Source organism: Falco rusticolus, chromosome 2, assembly GCF_015220075.1.
Source record: "Falco rusticolus isolate bFalRus1 chromosome 2, bFalRus1.pri, whole genome shotgun sequence".
Classification (NCBI taxonomy): Eukaryota; Metazoa; Chordata; class Aves; order Falconiformes; family Falconidae; genus Falco; species Falco rusticolus.
Genome location: NC_051188.1, coordinates 74792174 through 74815684, shown reverse-complemented (window position 1 = coordinate 74815684; position 23511 = coordinate 74792174). Strand labels below are relative to the sequence as shown.

The following is a 23511-nucleotide window of genomic DNA, read 5'->3' as shown; positions in this document are numbered from 1 at the left end:
CTTTGGTACAGCATTCTTGCTGGTGAGCAGGTAAAATAAATGTTGGAAAAGGAGAATTAGTAAGGCATTAATTAGTAAGATTTTAACATTAGAGGGTTTTACCAGCAGTTAATTGCAGATTTATCCATTGGATTTTAAGTGGAACATCTGTGAGAATGATTCACAGGCTAGCATCCTTCATTCCTTGTGAAGAGGAAAGGAGGATGCACTGAGGTGTTCCCACTGAAGCATATTCTCTCATGTTTTTGAACTCGTGGCCCTTACTATGAATACGTTATCTTCTCCTTTTTGTTACCTGTTTGTTTTAACTTGTATTAAGGTATTGAGGGAAGTGATGATGAAGCACTGGTGGCAGGGGAGCAAGATGAAGAACTCAGTAGATGGGAGCAAGAACAGATACGGAAAGGAATCAACATACCTCAGGCATGTATTTAGTTGTGAATGCTTTTTGGTGTGTTTCTGCATGTATTATCTAAATCCATTACGAACATGAGTAGTTTACAGAAGGCTGTTTCATCTGAGAAGTTCAGTGTGTAACTTCTGACCTCTGATTTTTCTTCAAAGAATGTAAGATTTTAAGTATCTGGGGGTATCTCTTTCATTAGTGTCTCTGTTCTGGGTAGATACTGATAGCAGTGCTGTTAACCAGCATTTATTTGCACCCTGAAACAGCTAGAATAATGCCACCTCAGAGAGACCTCTGTTTTTCTTTATCGTTGGGATTGTAGAGTCTATGTAAACAGTACATGTTTCTTTGTTGTTTCTGTATCTTGTGTTGCAGCATAGACTTGGAATTTGTAGCAGGTTGTACCATGTGTTATTTGTGCATTTATAGTGAAGTTGCCACTCAGTTGAAGAGGATAGTTGGTGGTTGATTTGTTTTGTTAAAGAATATTTCAGCAAAATCACAACCAAAAAACACTGGCTCTAAGAACCTATGTCATCCTATTAAAAATAGTCTTAGCAAAATTTAGTATAGTCCCAAGTATAAATATTTATAATGATACTAAGAATCTGTCCATTTAAGAAGATGCTTCTAAGGGAATTTTTCTTCCACCTTACATGTTGGAAGTTCTGCACTTAAATCCACTTGATACACATTTTCTAAATGTACCTGCCAACCTTTTTCACTTTACAACATTTGAGATGTGAAAGAAAGTAAGTTTCTCTTTTCTTTGAAGTCTAATATGCTAACGCTTGTTTCCTCTTTCATTAGGTTCAACCAAGTCAACCTGCTGAAGTGAATAATCTGTACTACCAGAACACTTACCAGACACTGTCTTATGGTTCATCATATGGCATTCCATACACTTATGCTGCATATGGATCATCGGAAAACAAGTCTCAAAAAACAGATAATACAGTTCCTTTCAAAACTCCCAGTAATGAGATGACTCCTGTTACTATTGATTTGGTAAAGAAACAGCTTAAAGACAGGTAGGACAGACCATCTTTTTAGACTTAAAGACCTGTCCCCTAGCTTTCTGTTCCTCAGGTGTCTTTTAGTCTCGGTGAGCAAACAAGAGTTTCATCGCTGGAAAAGTACTGACTGGCACATCCATTAAAAAAAAATAAATGTCAAAACAAAAGTGAAGATGACATTGACACTTGGTTCGAAAGTCTCCTTGGATTGCTTCTCTGGAAGTGAAGCTTTAAATATGAGGCCATTGATCTTGTTGAAGACAGGTCTGAGTTGCATCTTCTGGACACTGCACAGTCTTATAGTCAAGAATTGAAAGGCCAGTGAGGTGTTTAGCTTGTCAAGTTGCATTCTTTTAAACTGTGGATCAGATATTTCCCCTTCAGTAGATAACGAATTTAAATTTTAGTGTATATAGGGGGTTTTTGGTTTAAACGCTGTAATCTGCTTGTCAGGTACACAAAAGGTCCTACTGAATGAACAACCCAATTGCAGTGAGAAATCATTTATAATGAACAATTTGCACTTTACATGTCTTCAAAATTGGTTTGTATGCCATGTCCTTTGTAGTGTCACAGTCTTTGACAGTGAATGAAGTTAGTAGAGGAATAAGACTGCTTTGTATAAGCTGTAGTTCTGGCCCCCCACACCCCTGACTCGCCCACCAAACCTTTCCTTCCAGTTTTACTTAAGAGCCAGCCTTGCACTATTCTAAGTGCAATCAACTCCTGTAAAAGTTTGTGGGAGTGGGCAGTGCAATGCACTCAGAATAGTCTAGCAAATTAATTTAAACCATTACCCTTAATGTTTATGTAGAGAGAGGAGAAAGTGACAAAGTAAAGTTAGAGAATATGTCTTTTCAGTATTTCCCATATATAGACTTGGTACTTGCACTGTCTGTTTAATATCTCAACGGTCTGAAATATACAGACTTCTGGATGTAAATTTGCTATTTATCCATTGCCCTTCAGGTTGGACTCTATGAAAGAATTGCACAAAGCTAATCGGCAGCAATATGAGAAACATCAGCAAAGCCGAGAGGACTCTACCAAGGCAATTGAAAGATTAGAAGGGTCTTCTGGGGGTATTGGTGAACAGTATAAGTTTTTGCAAGAAATGCGAGGGTATGTCCAAGACTTGCTTGAGTGTTTCAGTGAAAAGGTAAGGATGCAAAAACATTCATCTTTTTAACAAAAAAAAAAAAAAAAAAAAATAGGGACTCTTAGTACATGCCAAACACCACATCTCCCTCTGTTCTTGAAAAAAGTCCCCTGAGAACATATTCATCTAAAGGTTTGGTTATTCGAGGGTTGAAAAGATAACTTTTCGTCATGCTAAACTGGTTATCGGAAACCTCTTTCACAGTGTAAAAGACCACTAACTTTAGATTGCCTAAAAACACTTTAAAAAGCTTATATGTCATTTTTAAAAAAATATATGTCTTTAGGATTTTGGTAGATATTCTGGCATTTCAACTCAGATGCTGCTTTTTACTTGTATTGGATATCAGGTTAACAAAAACAAGGGCTGGATTACAGCATTGCTAATTTCTGGAATGCTTTATGAACACAGTAACAAAGAGTTGTATTTTATGTGTTATTGTAAACTTCCTCCTGCCAGTCAGTTTCACATATTTGGTATTGCTCTGGTGTCTGAAAGAGAGAAGTTTTAAAAAACTGGTGTAGCTGTCTGAAGACACCCAAACTTAAAAATACACTTCTTTCATGTGGTTTGATACTTCTGTATATATCTAACTTGAAACTTAATCTTTGTTTCTTAAGTTATTCATTATGCTTTAATTACTTTGTTGTAAATATAACACGAGCTCCTGAATATATATATTTATTTATATATATATTACATACACACAGGAGCTGTAAAATTAAGATAGCAATACATAGGCTATTTCTTCATTGTCTTTTGACTTGAATACAATAGTATAGTGTCTTCTTCTGTCACAGTTACTTGAGTAGTTGAAACTACTGTTTACCTAGCTTGTTAGGTGCGAGAGAGCATTTGGCTTGCTAATCAGACATTAGTTGTCCAGCATTAGTGGTATTGGAAGAGCCCCATCTTCAGTCTTCTAAGTTGAAGAATAGCTATGTCGTGAACAAACCCAGGAGGTGTGGACCAATTAATTCACCCAGCTAATTGATTAGTTAAAACAATACTGTTCACTGAAGAAGCAGTATTCCTGAGTGTGTTGGAATTAGCTGTTGAGGGGCAGTAAAGGTACTTTTCCTTGCAGCTTTGTTGGTGCTGGTTGCCTAGATGCCTAAATTCCTAGTTAAAGATAACTGTTAATACTCCTTCTCTGAGATAAATTTGTATTTCAGAAGACAAGTTAAATACCTGTATCTCTATTCAATGTTTGGTTTCTAAAGACCTCTTGTTAAATTTCTTTTGTGATAACTATAAGCCATGTCTGGAGGTTGTCTTTGATAGTCCATACTGTCTTGTTCAAATATTTTCTTTAAGCACATTGTTTTAAAATGCACCATTCTGAGTATAAACGAAGCCTTTTATTCTCCCAGGTTTTGTATAAATCAGGAAAACTTAGTGTTAAGTGATAGTCAAAAAAGTTCAGTTCAGTTTGTAGGAAGGTTATTGACTTATCTAGCTATATTAGTAAATAAATCATTTCCAGCTGTTACACAGCAAATTACTGCTGATAATTTAACAGAGAGTCTTGTTAAAGTTGCTTTCTTACAATATACCTTTGCTTTCCTGGTGGTTGGTCTTTTAAGGGTTCTACACCTGGATACCTGCCTCCCCCTTCCCACCCTCCCCATACCCCACCTGCCATGCCAGTCCATTGAACTTCTAAGATGTGACTTTTATCATCTCATGCTTCTTAGGGGCCTTCACAGAGTTTTGCTGTTTTCAGTTGGAGGCTGCTGCAGTACCTGTATGTACAATGAGTTGCAAAATTAGGAGGTGACATGGTCAGTTTAACAGGAGCATTTCATTTATTGTAATGTCCTATATATTCGTCAGTTCTTTGGCCAGATAATCCATTTTGGAATTCAGTGCTTTCAGTGTGACAGAAGTACTATCAAATTCCAAAACAGTAGCCCACAGGACACTGCCAAGGTTTTCTGAAAAGGAGGTGGGAGGAGGGGACAAAATCAAGAATAAAATCAGTCGGGTTTTGTTTAAATCAAATGATTAAATGCAACAGAATGATGAATTCTTGAGTGTAGGGGTAAACTACCTTCAGCTTTTTTGTAGAACCTGTGGCCCTGACAACTTCATATTTAAATTGTGTGTTTTTATAATGCATAATGTACGTAGTTGTTATGATTATAATATACATAAGCATATAAAATGTGTATCCACATGCATAATAACAGTATTGTGTGTGTATATATGTATACACACATACATATATGAACACTTATACTAAATACATATATAAAAGCTAGGTCCCTTCCTATCATTTCAAATATGATGCTTTGGTGCTTTATTTTATTAGAACTAGTCATGGTTATTAGTCAAATTCACATTGGTACTGATCTGAATGAGAAAGTGGTTTGGTGAAGAAGCATTAATAGGTTCACAATATATCTGTCCACTCCGAAAGAGTCCATTCCCCTAGAGTTTTCTGGTATGTCTGTTGACTTAGTTTTGGAGAACAAAAAACATCATCATAAATTATACTTTCTTTCCCCTACCATCTTATTTCTGCACCTATTCACCATGCTCCACCCTTTGTGACACCCAGCCAAGCACAATCATTTTGTTTGTATTCTGTTTTGAAGAGATTCTGAATGTTAGAAACACTTTGATCATTGGTAAGGTGCAGTGGAGAGTATAATGAGGCAGCTATTATGCAAATTTTAGAAACAAGCAATAGAAATGTCAAATTCTCTTATGATTTTTTTTCCATAAATGATAAAACCAATGGAGCAGAAGATGCTTGCATGACTTCCTTCACAAGTAATTAGTGTCAAAATTATGCTTTCTGAGAAGGCTAGAAAGTGTTAACTGTGTCTTTGCATTTTGAATGTAGGAGTATGCAAGGGATCCAGGAAGATTAAATTGTTCCAAGCGTATCTTTGGCAGCACAGTTAGATGAACTGTTATGTTACCTGCAAAAGCAAATTATCAAAACGCACTGTGTATGTCAGAGGGGGACTGTAGGTCCCCTTGACATCTAAATATTTGGAGGGCTTTCCACTTTTCCTCTTACACTGTTTACAGCGGAAGTGAAGGAAAATAAACCCCAAACACTGAATTTAAGGTATTGACTAAACAGAATACAGTGAATGAGGGCTGTAACTTTATAGTAGTCAGTGAAATTGTCACTCATCAACCACAATATTGATTATAGAAGAATAACAGCTTGTAAGTCTTTTGTATTTTAAATGGGAAATATTTTGAGTGGATTCATATATCTGAATACATAGCTGGGTTTTTTTTTAATTCTGAGGAAATTATAGAAAGAACTTCTAGGGGTGGTATGGAAAACTTTCATTTAACTTTTCAGTTTTAGAATTCCCTTTATAGACTTAAGAGAAGCAGCTATATTTTCTATGGTAAACTGCAGTAAAGGTAGTATTTTTAAAATTGTTATTTCTGTTTTCAGTATTTGTCTTAAATCCCAAATACACACTTCCAGCACTGGGATATTCCCTCCTCCTGTTTCTCTCTACTCTTCTTTTCTCCAAAAGAAAGTTGTACATGTTTTGAGTTGGTGCAGTGTTGCTTTAACTTTAGTACCTGTAGCCCAGTTTATAGCACAAAGAGCTAATACTTCTTTCCTTTTAATATCTCCTGGTACGTGTGTGTCATTCTCAGATAGCTGAAATGGCCCTGTAGCTATAATTTCATAGTCTTACATTTTACTGGAGGAGATTCATTAATAGCTGCTGAGTCACATTCTAAATTACATCAGGAAACAATTTCTGATTTTTGTCTTTTGGTTTGACAATCCTGGATGGTAGGCAGCAATGAAATATTTGATTTAAAAGGTTGGAAGACTTGTGGACTAAGCATATGTCTTGGAGGTAAGGAGGATATGGCTTTAAGTGGTTATACCAAAAGGACTTGCCTTTCCTAAGAGATTGTGAAAAAATTCTGTTTTGCATTTGAGTATTTCTAATAATCTACTTGTCCTGGGAAATTAGTTTTTGCAAAAGTGAGCAGTGAATCTGCTATTTAATGTCAGGAAATTCCTAGTCGTTACAACATCATATTTTTGTTACAGTTTCTACTGAAATTTAGTCCACTTAAAAAAAAAAAAAAAAAAGTGGCAGGTCTGATGTGACTTAGGTCTGTATCATTCAAAGATTATACTTAGTGCATAACTGACACAGATTATACAATTTTAATGATAGACTAGAGTAACTTTTTACTGATACGAGTTACCTGTTGGTATAATGTGCTTATACAGTGTTTTATTGCATTGTAGTAATAATGTTTCAGCATATGCTAATAAGAGTTTTAGGAAAACAAATACCTGCTGGCTTCAGGAGGTTAGATTCATGCTTTGTTTTTTCAGTGTATACAGTCAGGTTATTTTCTCATTAAAACACAGAATACTGCTGCATTCTTGTTTAAATATAGAGGAAGCAATGAGGTCTGAGAATTGTAAGCATTGTCATGCACTTGGTAGGGAAAGCAAAAGTACTTGAAGTAACATTTCACACTCTCTGAAATGGTTGCCTTATTGTGTAGACTCATTCAATCAACAGAAGTTACTTTCAAAATGCTATTGCAATGGTTGAAAGCTGTCAATGTTAAATGCATGCATTTTCTTCACGTTGAAGTTTTTACTGGTCCAAATGATACAAATGGGTAAAAGGAAACAGTTTGTGCTCATAGAAGTACAGTGACAGCATTATGCTTCGGATTAGTACGGTACCCCAGAAACTAAGCACCTGAAGAATTTGATATTACGTAGTGTGTTGTATTTTTACAGGTGCCTCTGATTAACGAACTTGAATCTGCAATGCACCAGCTGTACAAACAGCGAGCTTCCCGCCTTGTCCAAAGACGACAAGATGATATTAAAGATGAATCTTCGGAGTTTTCAAGCCATTCAAGTCAGTCCATCTTGAAGGTTTTTATTATTCATTAAACAACCTTGTTTACTTTGGCTTAATTTAAATGTAAATGTTTATAAAGTATGACTGTGTTAAAGCTTATCCTTATTCGAGATAGGTGGAAGGAAGCTTGGATAAAAGTTCTCTGATCTGTTTTGTTTTAAACTCAAAGCCCCTCTAACTCTGACTTCATCTTTCCATTCTGTTGCTCCTAACTATATTTTCTCTTTCCTAGCACTGAAAATGTGTGCGTGGTGGCAGTGGTAGTAGGGGTAGTATGTGACTCCCAATTTTTCTCTTTATGTTGGGATTATTTTTTTTTTTTTTAAACCTTGAATCTATAGATTTCTTGTAATATCTACAGTTAACTCTGTAAAAGCCATGAAGTGCTAGGCTAGAGTTGACTTCTATCTAATGCTCTGTTTTGTAGGCAGCATGAGTATTTAATTTCAGCCATTTAACTGCTAGAGCTAAAGAAGAAACTGGTGCCATTGTTAAAAATCAGACTAATAAAGTGACCCTGTATAAAACAGAGCTTAAAATTAGCCAGCTAAAATACCTGCTTACTGTGAGTGTCTGGATGTGGGATTCTCATTGAGGAGTTTTCTTGTGGCGGTTACTCTTCAGTATGTAAAACTTTATAAATGTTAAGTTGGTTGGAAATACACGTTCCTTCACGGTTTATTCGGCATGTCAAAGGACAGGTAAAATGTCATGTTAATAGTAGCTGCTGTTCTGCTTTGGAGAGTTTCCTATCTTTAAAAATGGCTTTCTTGTCTGTCCTATTAATGACATAAAATCCTATAATAAAAGCAATTTCCTACTCTGTCAGTGTGTCGAGAGATGAAGTTTTGTTAATACCATTAGATAGAACTTAGGGAAGGTGATAAAGCATTACGGCATCAGAGCTGGTCATCCCTTTATGGAATGTTTAGCATACATATTCACTTTAGGGCTTTATTTGAAGCCCTAGGCATCACGTCTGGGCCTTGCAGTTTTACCATGAAAATGCTGTTGTGAGAACTAGAAACCTAACATACTAGAAACATATTTCCTAAAAGCAGCTTAGAATTATTATTTTAGACTGGAATTTTAATGGTGAGGTGGGAATAGTTGTCATTGTGAAGGCTGGGTTTTAAAGAGAGATCTTACTGAGTACCCAGGAGTCTAGAGATTGAATTTCACTGTGTCTAGAAATAGTTCAGTTCTGTCCCTCAAATTATCACAGAAACTAGGAGTTGATGCCAGCCTTTGATTTGATGTGTGTTGCAGACATAGACAGTCTGCTTTTCTTCATACAGTGTCTGAACACCAAAGGACTAGAAGTGAATATGTTTATCTGCCAACTTTTGCTTTACTTCTGCATAAAGACAAGTAGCTCAGCTTTGAATAATGTGTTAAAAAATTGCACAAATTATGGCTTCATCTGTTTGTTAAGGCTCTTAGTAGTTCTGGAATAGAATTGGAATGCTGACACAGATCATCATTGATATTTTTAATGATGGATTTGTAAATGGATTTAGTTAGAACATGTAAATTTACTCCTAAAAGTTGGGTAGATTTTTGTTTCAATTTTGATGTTTAGTGGGTGAACTTGAGCATGGCTAACATTCAATCCACTTGTAAAAACTTCACTGAAAAGGATGAATTGGAAACACTGTTGGGTCTGCCTACTGGTTCCTGATCAGCCTCACTGGTTAGCTGTGCTGTTTTCTGTAGTCAGGAGCACCTATAATGAATCACAGCTTAAAAAGAGGAGGGGGCATTATTTCTTCTTCTGTAGATTTTGATGTGTTTTAAACTCTGGGCAATCTAAAGCATACAAACTTAGAAAAGACTGTGACTAGAACTCTGAAATACCATATATTCCTGCTCTGATCACTCTTCTCTGGCTTCTTTTTTGTTAATTTTTTTCTTTCTTTCAAAAGATACATGGTGAATGTGTTTGTTTAAGGAGTGCTTTTTGTCTTGGAACATTCAATTTAAGCAATTTCTGTTAAAATTGTTGAACTTTATATAGTTGGGCACCATTGTGAGAGGGACAAGAGTGAAGTATGGTGAAAACTACTTGAAATTTAGGTGGAGGTTTTTCCAGACTCCACTACTTCCTCTTTTAATCTCTACACTTGTGAATTCAGGCTTCTGTGTGCATCTTTATGAAAACTTCGACTTTCTACTTCAAATTACACTTAGTTTAAAGTCGGTAAAAGGCTCTTATGAAACTGCCTGCAATAGTAATCGTAGATAAGCATTTTAATTTTCATCAATGTAATTTTGCAGATAAAGCACTGATGGCACCAAATCTTGAATCTTTTGGACGAGACAGAGTGATCTATCAGGAACAAGTAAAGCGTCGGACTGCGGAAAGAGAGGCTAGAAGGTAGAGTACTGAGACTTTTTGTCTGTTAGGAGTTTTTGCCTACTTGCAGAATACGGTTGTCCTGTGTGACATACTAATGTAAGTAGCAATGTTTGGACCTTTCCTGCAAAGGCAAGAAAACACCTAAGCTGGTGTGCTGAGCAGGGGTATTCTTACGTATCACAGCTTATCATGCAAGTGTACAAAACACAGCACCATTACATGATACCAATTTAAAACCACTAAAAGAAAGTATGGTAAACCCATTCCTTATCTAGTTGGTCTCTGCTGGTTTCTCTACTTCCATTGTTTGAGGCAACTACATAGTGTTTATACTGTTGATCCTTTTCAGAGCGCGTCGTAGACAAGCAAGAGAGCAAACTGGGAAGATGGCAGATCACCTTGAAGGCCTTTCCAGTGACGATGAGGAAACTTCAACAGATATCACGAACTTCAACATGGAGCGAGGTTAGGAAACCTACTGAAGCTTTATGTAACAAAATACAGAAGATTTGTCAGGGGGTGGGGGTTGGGGGAACCAACCTGATCTAAATGCAGCCCTGTCCATATATTTCTCCATACTTTGGAGAAAGTTTAGGAACCGTTCCTTGCTGGATCATCACTGTTACCAAAACAGTCTCTTCAACCAACCTGTTGTGCAGCTTGCAGCTAAGTAAATAGCACATCCTTAGTGAGGTCCTTTTTAATTAATTCAAGCATTCTTCTGCTGGCAAGCAGTAAGCTTTTGCTTCTTCAGTGGATACTAAGTCTTCATTCTCATTTGTAATGTGGTTTATTGTTCTTCAAATATCGTTGTTTTAAATGTGAAATTCTGAAAACCTCAGTGCTTTAGAAACCCTTTTTTGCTTGATAAGAAGCATTTTCTGGAGTTTTGCATAAGCCATCTAGAAATGCAGTGACAAAAGTTCTGTAGACTCTTGCCACAGCCTGGAAAACTTTGCAGATGACGGAACAATGTTGAATGCAAACATTGCGGAAAGACATTGTGGTACTGACTTGATTTGAAATTCATCTCCAGTTTTATGACTGTTTGCTCAAAGTAACCATTATTATGCAATTATGCATAACACTAATTATGCAATAAATGGGGTTGTAGGTTAAGCTAATGCCTCTAAAGCACTGTGAGAACTGCAAGAAACCTGAAATTTGGGGAATTATGGATAGTTTGATGGAACAGTTGTCTTTTACAGCAGCAGCAGTTAAAAGGGAAACAATTCCAGGGATTACTGTGAAAGCAATAGCAAAGAAAGTAAAACATGACTGCAGTAATCCTGTTACCTTCTCATTTTGAACCTGAGTACAGTTATCGTTCTGTCTGATTAAAGATAATTTAATCAGATTAGAAGCAGTGTGGAGAGGGGAGCAGTAACGATCACATACATAGAATTGTTTGTGTTGTATGTAAGGAGGGATTAAACAGTTTTGGACTCTTCCACTAGGGGAATGATGTTGACTTCACAGTATGAGAGCTAGGGGGCATGAAATGAACTGATAGGACAGGTTTAAAATAAACACTTCCCACAGACAGTGGGGGGAATAAATATGCCAAAGTAATAAAAATGCCAAAGTCATTGCTGTAGGTGGTATGAAAGTTCCAAGTATGAACAGATTTAAAAAGCAACTGTCTAGCAGTTGGATCCTTCAGAGTTGTGTTTTCCACACCTTTGGTTGCTGGCTGATTTGCCAAAATTGTGAATGCAGGGAGATTTCTGATAAGCAACTATGTGGGGTTGTTAGGTGCTATAGTTAGTTTTGCTAAGTTAAATTATCTAGATTAAAAATTCACTGTGGCTGAATTGCTTTATGTAACTTGGTACTTTGGTGTGTACAAAAGCCTTTTGTAGGATTTTCATGAGTTTCTGAGTAAGCATCGTATTTCTAAAGGGCTTTTTAAATCATTTGTAGCTCTCATGTTAGTCCAGAATCAGCAGTGAGCTATCTGAAACAGAGGGATGCGCTCTGGACCTACGAACTCTTATTTGTAGCTTCTCTTCTTGATCCCAGTGTGAAAAGTGTGTTTATATGACAGTCTCATGTTCCCTCAGCCCTATCTCTACTTGCTGTGTGTACTAGTTGTATACAGGTTACTGTAACTGAACATGTAAGACTCTGGCTGCAGCAAAAGAAAACTGATTAAAGTGGAACTAACCCCGAGAATTAGAAAAGACAAAAGGGTAAATAATACATAGTTTTAGACTGCATAGAATACTAGTACTGTAAATACAAAAAAAATATAAGGAAGGTGCTAAGGGATCTTAATCGTTGCCCAGTGCTAACAGCTGTGTTATGTTCAGCAGTTTAGCATGGTGTCTGCCAGGACCTGCTCTTTTTGAAGTCCTGATTCAGTTGGCTTATCTGTTGCCCTTCTGTACTTCACTTGGATAAGCAAAATTGTGGGATTATTTGGGTTGGAATAGACCTGGAAATCAGCTGTTCCAGACTCCCATGCAGGGCAAGGCCAGCTTTGAAGTTAGTTCTGCACTGAATACAGCCCAATATATCACCAGTCCAGTGTCTGGTAACTGAGTATCATTGTATGGAACATTTAAAAGGAAGACTTATCATAAAAGAGTATATCGGAGAGTACTCATGCTCATGTTCTTATTGCTTTGTATATTTGAGGCAGAAGTAACAGAAGTAACACCTTTTAAAGGTGATGGTTTTTCGGTTTTGTTTATAGGAGTTAATGCCAGTGAGCATCAAAGTCCATCTTGAAAGAGTTATTACAGGGAATAGGTGATTAACTTGCTACTCTTTTTCTCCTGCACCAGATCGTATATTGAAAGAATCCAGCAAAGTTTTTGAAGATGTTTTGGAAAGCTTTTACTCAATTGATTGTATTAAGTCACAGTTTGAAGCTTGGCGGTCAAAGTACTTTGCTTCCTATAAGGATGCTTATATTGGCCTCTGTTTACCAAAGCTGTTTAACCCTTTAATCAGGCTTCAGCTGCTTATCTGGACTCCTTTGGAGGTAAGATCCTTTGTAAGCAACTTCTATGTCTTCTTCTATATAGTGTTCTTTCACGCTTCTGCAGAGCAATGTAAATTGCACTTTTGTATGCTTCTTGTAAATGCGTGTTCTAGGCACGAAATTTAAAATGGGCACCTCTTTTGGGGTGAAGATTTTCTGGGGAGTTTCTTGACTATTGTGTGTGTTCCCAGCAGGCCAGAGTTCAATTCTGCACATGCTGGTACCTTTTCAGTGAGTGGTATAAACCAAAAAGCCAAACAGTTTCTTATTACGTTTAGGTTTTGAAATACTTAAGAGAAAATTGTGATTTGAGAGATGTAGTTTCTTCAGAAGTGGAACCAAGAAGCTTTTTATCTTACCTACACCTTCATACCCTGCAGAACCCTGGCTGGCAACTTCCAGGTCTTTCTCATAGTACTCATTGTCCAGTTATGAATTAGGGAATGTGGAAAGAGCAGGACAGCATTGTTGCAGCCCAGTATCCCTGGCACATGTTCATTTTCCAGCCTGCATATGTGTGGTGACAGGAGTAGCCATCAGGATAAACTGTTTAGGTAACTTTTGAGTCTTCCAACCATTAAGAGCTCTTGAAAGTATTTCTGCTGCAGTCAGGTGCTTATTTTCACTGTACTGGTAGGAATTTAATTTTTCTGCCATGTTGGCTTCTGGGGAGTGGGTCAAGGCACAGAATGAGTGCAAGTGTATAAGCTTGGTGGTTTTTGGTTGGGTTGGGTTTTTTTGGAAACTAGGCTAGTAAGTCATCTTCCCTGTCAAAACTTAGCTCATCTACAGCACCACCTGCAGATGTGTTAATCTATCCTTTTTTCAGAAGTGTTTTTTTCTTAACTACTAAGAGAATATTTGTAGAAGGGGATCTTCTGTCACCTCTGCTGTGATTGCAGAGGAAGGAAGCATGAGCTTTCTTCGGAGAGCATTCAGAGTATTTAATTTGAATAAATGAGGGAAAAATCTATAAAAGGTGTCCTCACTGAATTTAAAACTGGTTTTGTACATTCTTACCCCATGCTATTTCTATGTGAGTTCCCAGGTTGGCAAAACAAAGCTCAAATTAGTTGCAGACATGTTACAGAAGTCTCAAATCTAATTGTTTTCACTGCTGTGTTACTGGTCCTGTTAAGCATTTTGTAAAGTTAGAAAAATCAGAAGGCATTCATAAAAAGAGGGTTTTAATCCCGAAGGCGTAATTTTGTAATGCAGTACAAATGATCTATGCTCCTCACTTTTACCCTAATCTCTGGGCCTTTATTTCATTTGGGTGTAATTAGAAGTTAAAATCTGTAGGACAACAGCTGCCAAAAAAGTCTTACTTCTACCATTTTCTTTCATTTCTCAATCAATTTCTAGTGGTTGTGTGGTTGTAGAGTTAATTGGTTCATTTGGCTGATTTATGGAAAATTGGCCTTGCCTTCCCATCCTCTCTCAGGTTGTGGGTTGGTTGGGTTGTCCGTATACGCTAATCTGGCCTGTGATGGCATGATTAGTAGTGCCCAGGCAAAGAGGCAGAACATGTTCTTTGCTTCTCGGGAGTCGGGCTTGCTTACGTTTCTGAAGGTGGTAGTATCACTGCTTCAGAAGTAGGGGAGCCAAAGCAGGTGAAGTAATTTTCCCATCCTTGCGTCAGATTAAGATACTGTTTGATCTTAAGGCACTATATCTTGGGGTGGGGTTTTCTTATTATTATTTCTAGTGCAGATGGGTACCTGACACATACACAAAAAGGACTGCATTTTTGAGTTGTTGCTGTGCTCAATTGTTGCCTGCTTAGCATACTTGGTAGAGTGTTTTAAAGTAGTTTTGTTCTGTTTTGTGAGCATATCATACTTGCATATATGATATTTCTTTTTTCTTTTAATGTGTTGACTTCAGATATCTGGTTAGGAATCTAACCTCAATTTTTTTACTAGGGCAAGTGTCGAGACTTTGAGACTATGTTGTGGTTTGAATCATTGCTATTTTATGGCTGTGAAGAACAGGAGCAGGTGAAAGATGATGCTGATATTTCACTGTTGCCTACCATTGTAGAGAGAGTTGTTCTTCCTAAATTAACAGGTATAGTCTTAGAAAGAAAATGGGGGAAAAGGGGGAGGTGTGGAAGCTGATGCTTGTTTGCGCTTTCAGATTTTACTGTTTTGTAAATTATTACTTGACTGTCCTCATACCTGTATTTGAGTATTTGCAAAATGGAGTAATTCTGTAATCTCTTACAGTGATTTCTGAAAATATATGGGATCCTTTTTCTACAACACAAACATCTAGAATGGTAGCAATTGTACAGAAACTAGTAGATGGATATCCTTCAGTGGTGAATGCAGAAAACAAAAATACACAAGTAAGTTGTTTTTTCTTAAATACCTTGCATAAGTTAAGGAATTTGGATATATTTTGAATACACTATATTGGAGAATACAGCATACTTAGTGAGAAGCAAGAAATAGAATTTTGCAATTATTTGATGCTCTGCAGCCTGGTTATGGAGAGTCAAGTATGGTGATAAATTAGGAAGAACTCAGTGAAGTCTCCCAAAATAGATGCTAGAGATAAGAGATACCAAATGTACTAGGACTTGTTGGTCTGCAGTTTCACTTTAAAGGGTCAGCTACAAATAGTCAGGCTTGTCTTTTTTCAGATCTTTGTAACCTTTTCAAATGCATTGCCTTGAAATTGGATTGTTTTACTTGCCTTCTATGAGAACCAATGTCATGAGTTCAGGTGCCATAGCATTGCCTTTAGAATAATGGGAGATAGGCCAAAGTGCCCACATATGGGGAAGTTAGCAAAAGATTAAAAATGACAAAAGCCCTGATGTCACAGAAGCTAATCGTGTAGCCAAGCTTAACCATAAAGTAATTCCATTGCCTTCATTTTTTTTTTATTGACAGCATCAAATTTCAGCTCTGTGCTTAAGTCTGTATGCCTTTCACTGTTAGGGTCACAAATGTTCTTTGTCGCTTTGAAAATCAGTTTCTGAATGATTAACTGCTAAGCAGTGCTCTGGACACTTTAAAAAAGAATTTATCTGTTTCAGATGCTTTTAAAGGCATTGTTGCTAAGAATGAGGAGAACACTAGATGATGATGTATTCATGCCCTTATATCCAAAAAAGTAAGTTTGCTTTCAACTATGGTGTTAGAACTTTATTAGCAAGTCGGTGTCTTCTGTCTGTAGTTAACAGGGTTTTTTTCCCAGTATGGTTCACTGGCTGCATACAGGAGATCTTTCTGTTTTTGCGCTGTGAGGATTTAGCAAAACAAGCAGGATGGAAGGGAATATTTATAGAAATGAACTGTGTGTGGGAAGGAGGAAGCCAGCAAACTCCAGACAGAGGTGGTCTTGGTTGCTCATTAAAGAAATCTCTTACTTTCCAGCATCTTAGAAAACAAGAACTCTGGTCCATATTTGTTTTTCCAACGTCAGTTTTGGTCCTCTGTTAAGGTAAGTCAGTAAATCCATCTGGTAAATCTTTGGTCTAAACAGTGTAGCAATAAAATCCTCTTCAAATTTGTGGAAAGTGGTAGATGGAAATTGCATTAACTTTATTTGAAAGAATTTGTATTAGTATTCCTAGTGTTTGATAATGCACTGTGCCTTCCTCAAAAGATTGCCAAGTGAAAGCGCCGTCATTTTAACATGTATGTTGTGGGTTTAGTTAGCATACTCAACCCAGGATTTTTTAAATGTTGTTGTATTTGTCAGAATGAAATATGCTGCTTTTATTTCACTTATGTGGGAATGAGAGAGCTTGGTTTTTACAGGTTTTTTTTTAATATGTAGTGTGAGAACCTTCATGAAAATAGCTTGGCCTTGTTTGGAATTCTTGCTGCTACTTGTAAATTAAGAGCATTTGTAATCTGGGTTTAATTGAGACGATAAAGAGTGTGAAAGAAAAAGTCTGTGTGGAATGTGCGATACAGAGTTTGCAGAGAAGCTATGACTGCTGTGGTCATAGTTTCTTCACAGCCTTTTACTAATTCCCAGCTAAACAGGAAAGTGTTGATTGAACTGCAATCTCCGTGATCATGCAAACAGAACTGTTATGCAGAATTTTCTATTTAAATTGCAGCAGTGAGGGGGGCTGTATTCCAAATAGGTTTGCAATCACTTAATTTACTTAAAATATTTGGCATGGAATTCCATGCCAAAAGGGGAAAAAAGTCAACTTTTTATATGCTGTTTAGAGCAAAAAATGCACAAAGCTAACTTTTTAAAATTCTGTTGTTAAAAGTGAAACAGATCACTTAGGGCTTGTGTCTCTTAAAAAAGTGAAATTCCTGCTTCTGGCAGTATCTGAGCCTGAGCAGTTTAGACGTATTGCATTCTATTACAGCTGTTTTATTTTAGGGAAACTTTAAAAATAAAGGTCTCTTGCACTAGCAAGTCAGTTATAGCATCACAGACAAGCAGAAATAGAAGCTGGGAGGCAAGTGCTCATTTACTGTTTCCTGATGATCTGCCTTAACAATAAACTGGCTGTGTTCATTTGTACGAGGCTGGCAGCAGTTCTTCACAGGCCATATGCCAGTGGGGAGCAACAGCTGTACAGTTGGCTTAGCCAGCATGCCCCTGACACTTTTCTGTGTCTCTTGAGTCACTGTGCCGTGGAAATAAGGGTATGCCGACAGCATAGCTGGGGGTTTTATTGACAAGGGGGCTGTGAATTTGTCCCCGTATGGCATATGCTAGGCTTCACTTTGCTTCACATTGACATCAAATTTTGAGAACAAGATGGCTTAAAAATTTCTTTATTTTCTGATTTCTTTTGCAAAACATGAGCAGAGATGAGGTGGTTGTGGTTGTTGTATGAGTATTTGTAACACTCTAGGCGGATACTTCATGGATTCTGAATAGTTTTGAAACTCACAAGGCGTATTTCCACTGCTTACCTTGGCCATGCTGTTGCATTTGAAGAGGCTGTAGAGTGTTTAATCAACTTCCTGGTTTTGGTGTGTTTTAAAATGCTTATTTTCCCTGTGTTGTATTTTCAGTTACTGGGAAACTTTCTACAGTGGTATGGAATCCTTTCAAACAAAACTCTCCAGGAACTGTCGATAGATGGTCTGCTAAACAGATACATTCTTATGGCTTTTCAAAACTCTGAGTATGGAGAGGACAGCATTAAAAAAGCTCAAAGTGTAAGTAAAATCAAAAATGTTTAAAATCACTTGTAATCCACAGATTTCAACTGAAGGGAATAATCTAGTTAAAACTTCAGATTATCTATGAAATTTGGCTTTGATATCTCGAAGTTGTAATGTCGGTGAAAAATAGATATTTATTTTATTTTATTTTAATACATATTGTGGTTGTTTGACCCTGGCCGAGTGCCAGGTGCCCACCAAAGATGTTCTGTCACTCACCTCCTCAACCAGACAGGGGAGAGAAAACATAACAAAAGGCTCATGGGTCAAGAGAAGGACAGGGAGATCACTGAGCAATTACCATCACTGGCAAAACGGACTAGACTTGGGGAAAATTAGTTTTAATTTATTACCATTCAAATTGGGGGAAAAAAACCACCTTCCCCCCCACCCCTCCCCTCTTCCCAGGCTTAACTTAATTCTCGATTTCTCTACCTTCTGCCCCAAGTGGTGCAGGAGGATTGGGAATGGGGGTTACAGTCAGTTGTTCCCACATTGTTTCTGCTGCTCCTTCCTTCTCGTGCTCTTCCCCTGCTCCAGCATGGGGTCCCTTGCATGGGAGACAGTTCTCCATGAACTTCTCCAGCCTGAGTCCTTCCCACAGGCTGCAGTCCTTCACACACTGCTCCAGCGTGGGTCCCTTCCACAGGGTGTGGTCTTTCAGGAGCCGACTGCTCCAGTGTGGGTCCCCCATGGGGTCACAAGTCCTGCCAGCAAACCTGCTTCAGCGTGGGTTTCCCACAGGTCACAGTCTCCTTTGGGCATCCACCTGCTCTGGCATGGGGTCCTTCATGGGCTGCAGGTGGAGATCTGCTCCACTGTTGACCTCCATGGGCTGAGGGGACAGCCTGCCTCACCATGGTCTTCACCACGGGCTGCCGGGGAATCTCTGCTCCAGCGCCTGAAGCACCTCCTCCCTTCCTGCTTTTCTTCACTGACCTGGGTGTCTGCAGAGTTGTTGCTCTCACGTAATCTCACTCCTCTCTCTGCTGGCACAGATTTTATTTTTTTCCCCTTCTTAATATGCCATCCCAAAGGTGCCACCACTGGCACTGATGGGCTTGGCCTTGGCCAGGGGTGGGTCCATCTTGGAGCCAGCTGGCATTGGCTCCATCAGACATGGGGGAAGCTTCTGGCATCTACTCACTGAAGCCACCCCTGTAGCCCCCTGCCGCTAACAAAACCTTGCCAAGCAAACCGCTACACATACTAGAGAAGAAGCCCTCTCTGGCTCATAACTGTACATAGTTTAGCTGTAGTTTAGGTTTCAATGTTTTACTGCTTGAATTTTGGGTTATTTTTTTCCTTATGTTTCTCACTGTTTCACTCAGTTGGGCCTTGTCACTGCAATCTTACATGGCAGAAGTCACAAAACATGGTAGATAACAAAAATTTAAAAGCTATGTTGTTTTTAACTTTCTCTTTCCTGTTATGTCTAGGTAATTGCTTGCTTTCCTAAACAGTGGTTTGCTAATTTGAAAGGAGACAAGACTATTTCTCAGCTAGAAAACTTCTGTAGATACCTTGTTCATCTGGCTGATACAATTTATAGGAACAGCATTGGTTGCTCCGATGTAGAGAAAAGAAATGCAAGGTAACTTAGAATTAATGCAGTTGAAATTCTTGTGCCTTGTGTTATTTTGCTGATGCATGCAAACGCGAGTAAATACCTCCATACTACCGCATGTCTTTTGAAACTTGCTTGAATCCAAACTTTAAAAATGTTACAGCATGGTAGGTGGAGAGATTTTTAAGGTGTCTGAAAACAGGAACTGCTGGAAATGTGTAAAACATTCATAAATATATTTTGCAATACTGCTTAGTGTCACTGATTCTGGCAGATTTTGTAGCTACTGGGTTTGGACTGTTCCACCTTGTGAACCTGTTGCCGATTGCTGCATAACGGCTTCTAAATTACAAACTGATTTTGTGTACAGTACAAAAGTTCTGACTTATTTACACAACCAACTAGATGAACTTGTTTTCACCTAGATCGAAGAGTCATTTTACTTGTATCTGGTAACCAGCATAATTAAGAGTTTGGATTAGATGCATAAATGTTCCTGCTGGCCAAGTAACCTGAAATGCTGTGGGTGTATAGTTTTAAGCAGTGATAAACTTGAAAAAAAAAATAATTGTTGCACTGATATGTAGGAGTATAACAAGACTGGAGGATTGTGTATTCCTATGCTGTTGCATGAGAAGGAGGGGTTTTGAGGTCAATAGTTTTGTTGTTCCAGCAAACCTGAAACTTGGAAAGATGAACCCCCTTGCTACCTGCGTTAGTCATTCTTGATAGCTGAAGTTCCTTGAGCCATTACTCTTCAATTATTGAAGCTCTCCAGGGGATTAGATCCTTCTCCCTTTTGTTCTTATGCATAGCGCTGAAACAGATACAGAAACTTCCCTTAAACCTTGGCAGAAAAATCTTGGTGAAGAGGTTTGTAATTTTTTTCTGGTATAATTTTTTTTCCAGTTACTATGTTGGTTATTGGACACTTTTCTGCCTTTAGAGTCATTTTTGGCTGTAGCATATGAATCCTGTCCTTTTCAGAGAACACCAAGCTTTGTGCCACACTGGGTTGTGCTCAAACAGCTTTTTATCTGGCCTTAGAACTTTGTGTCCAAAGTATAATAGTGGTGTCACATACCAGTTTAAATTTCCCATGATTCATATTGAAAATAATCTGTTACTCCTTCCTTTCTAAAACCAAAATGCCTAGCCTAGCATGATACTGGAATTGAAATGGAGTCGAGAGAGAATCTGGTAGAGATTAAACTTTCTCTATTTTAGTAGCCTGTTTGTAAATTTGAAAGAACTTTCTTCACCTGCTGAAATAATAACCTTTGTAAACTTTTTATTGGAAGAGAAATATCCAATTAATTCTTTTTTTCATAGTGAGTTCTAATTTGATTTCTATCTCTTGTCCTCCTGCTTTTTCCTGGCATTTAACAAATCTGTTGCCAGTGTGCCCATTGAGCAGATAAAATAAGTGTGCAGCCAAAATGCTGCTACTTATAACTGAAGAATGTCCTGTCTTTTTATATGAAAAGTAGTACAGTTGTTTGAAACAAAATGCATTCATTTCTGCCCAGAGGGAAGTGTATCTTTCCCTGTGTCTGTTGGTGCTCATTTTCTAAATGCTGGATGCTTTTTCGCAGATGAGCTAGGTTCATTTTTAAGATTAATTTTGAACTTCTAGTATTATTTTGTGAAGCTGGTCTAAATTTCACATCCATCCTCCTAGCAAGATACCAAAATTGTTCTTGACAGCCAAAGGAGTACATTCCTCCTAGCAGTTTGTTTGCTCTAATCTTTCTAGATTGACCTGAGTTCTAATGCAGTTCATTGGTGGCAAGCTTCATACCTTTTTAAAGCATGCATTAAAGCATACTTGCTGCCTTGATGATTTTTTTTTTTTTTTGGCTTAAACATCAGTTACCAAGGGAGCCGTGACTCATTGCACAGTACCCTATGTAATCCAAGACTTTTTCGTGAGATTATACTGCAGCTATATTAAACCACATTGTATGATTGATTCCTACTCCCAAAATAATCTTTTCAATTTCAGTACAAAGTTGATAACCAACTTACTTTATCAGACTAAGCAAATGGAGGAGACGATTATGAAGTTATCTGAAACTGATTTGCTATATGGAATCATAATGTGGTCTTCTGTTGAAATATTAATACTTGTACCTGGTGGTTCCATTCCTGTATTGACTTCTTCTCCTTCCTCTCTTTTTAGGGAGCACATAAAGCAGATCATAAAGCTTCTAGCAAGTATCCGAGCACTGGACCATGCTGTGACAGTTGCAAATGATCACAACGTAAAAGAGTTAAAGATTTTAATAGAAGGAAAATAGACTTTTCTGGCAACTCATTTTGAGCTTTAAAATCATTCCTGATGTGTAATTTATGTACATATGTAAAGTTTCTTAAACTGTAAAGTATTGATCTTTGTTTTAATACAAAGTGCATTCTTATATACAACATCCTTTAAAAAAATAAAAAAGACGACTTTGAAAACAAAAATGGAATCCCAAGATTGTCATCTTTCCAGAAATCACATTTTCCTTAAAGTTTCTCAAAATCTTGTTTACAAAACTACTTTGTACCCATGATTAGTAATTATATACTCCTGTTAATTGTTCCATGGTTAACTGGAATGTGTATAAGATATTATGTGTAATACAATGTATGCATATATTTATACCACCATGTTGCTTTCACACTGGATATAGAGATCTTGTACTGTTGGAATAAGCTTTTAATTTGCAAAAAAAAACCCACCAAACTTATTTTGACAATAAAATGATCATATTATTGGTCAAAAGGGCTGGCAAAACACTCAAATATGTGAAAGTCGTTTGAACTAAAGAGGAGAGAGACTTTCAGATCGATTCTGATCTTAAAAAGCAGCTGTGCTGCACTTAAATTGGAATAGCTAAAAAATTACTTGCATTCGGAACATGGAGCTCTTAAGACTGTTCTTAGAAGCAAAGCAGAAAGGAAAATGGAAAACTGCTTAATTATTGTTTCTAATACAGGCATACAATGAGAAATTGTGATTATTGTGCAAGTATACATGACAGCACTTCCTAAGCCCCAGACACCTTTCATGCTGTAGGAGTAATAGTTTATCCATGAACCCTGGACCCTCGTTACTTGTGTAAGTTGGTTACATTCACCATTTGTGGGGGTTTTGTTTTGTTTGTTTGGTTGGTTTTTTGGTTGGTTTGTTGGGGTTTTTTTCTTTTTTTATAACTTCATACATGGGAACCTCTTTCTTCTGATCAATATGGCTAAAGCTGTCAAGCAAAATGAAGGTGAAGAAAATTTGATATCCTATTGTTCGAAGTGTTTGTTGAGTAAATATTCAGATGTTACGCTTCCCACTAAATACCATCTAAGAATAGTCTTGCAAAGCATTTAATTTGAATGTAAAATAAAAAGAAAACACTTTAAAATCTGGTGATTTATATCAGAATGCTAGTGACTTGATCTTGGGGTCCGAGGCATGGGAACAGCTGTAATAGCCTTGGATCAAGAGCTATTTCCACGTGTGCCCTACTTTTTCGGGGAACTGTAGCAATAAATTGGCATACCGAGTAACAAGAAATTGTATTTTATGCTCATGTCATGTGGTATAAATGAGTATTAAAAATGTACAATTTGTAACTTGCACACTTCATTTGGACACTGAACAATTGTTTTTATGATGTTGGGATTGATGGAGTACATTCAGAAATACCTGCTTTTAAAAATTGTTTCAATAAACTCGTCTGTCAAGGAGCTGTTGCAGTGCAACTTGGTAAGCTTTATTCCTTTAGGGAGGTGGTAAAGGAAATAATATGTGTGCTGGCTGACTGCCTCAATCTGTCAGGAAAAAAAAAATGGATTTGTGGAGTGAACGAAAGTTTACTTGGAAAAGCAATGGGATAAATGTTGGAATTCATATACCTATGTAAAGAATAGTTAAAGATATTTTGAAAGATTATTGTGCTGGTAGTTACGTGATTTAATAGTGACAGAT

General features: G+C 37.5%; 1 protein-coding gene across 2 annotated transcripts in view; it reads left to right on the top strand.

Annotated features, from left to right (window-relative positions):
- The window catches only part of PAXBP1 (PAX3 and PAX7 binding protein 1), a 29270-nt gene extending 6000 nt beyond the window's left edge, over positions 1 to 23270 (top strand). The window contains exons 5-18 of one of the 2 annotated variants that reach the window (XM_037376361.1): positions 320 to 423; positions 1217 to 1437; positions 2392 to 2581; positions 7344 to 7467; positions 9748 to 9847; positions 10179 to 10294; positions 12619 to 12818; positions 14744 to 14888; positions 15047 to 15168; positions 15865 to 15941; positions 16205 to 16271; positions 17822 to 17968; positions 19414 to 19568; positions 21724 to 23270. In XM_037376361.1, the coding sequence (XP_037232258.1) occupies positions 320 to 423; positions 1217 to 1437; positions 2392 to 2581; positions 7344 to 7467; positions 9748 to 9847; positions 10179 to 10294; positions 12619 to 12818; positions 14744 to 14888; positions 15047 to 15168; positions 15865 to 15941; positions 16205 to 16271; positions 17822 to 17968; positions 19414 to 19568; positions 21724 to 21841 (1886 nt within the window). In that variant the 3' untranslated portion in view covers positions 21842 to 23270. Of the gene's footprint in view, positions 1 to 319; positions 424 to 1216; positions 1438 to 2391; positions 2582 to 7343; positions 7468 to 9747; positions 9848 to 10178; positions 10295 to 12618; positions 12819 to 14743; positions 14889 to 15046; positions 15169 to 15864; positions 15946 to 16204; positions 16272 to 17821; positions 17969 to 19413; positions 19569 to 21723 lie in introns of those variants that run through there. The other variant, XM_037376362.1, reaches the window with a different exon arrangement.
- The last annotated feature ends 241 nt before the right edge of the window (positions 23271 to 23511 follow it).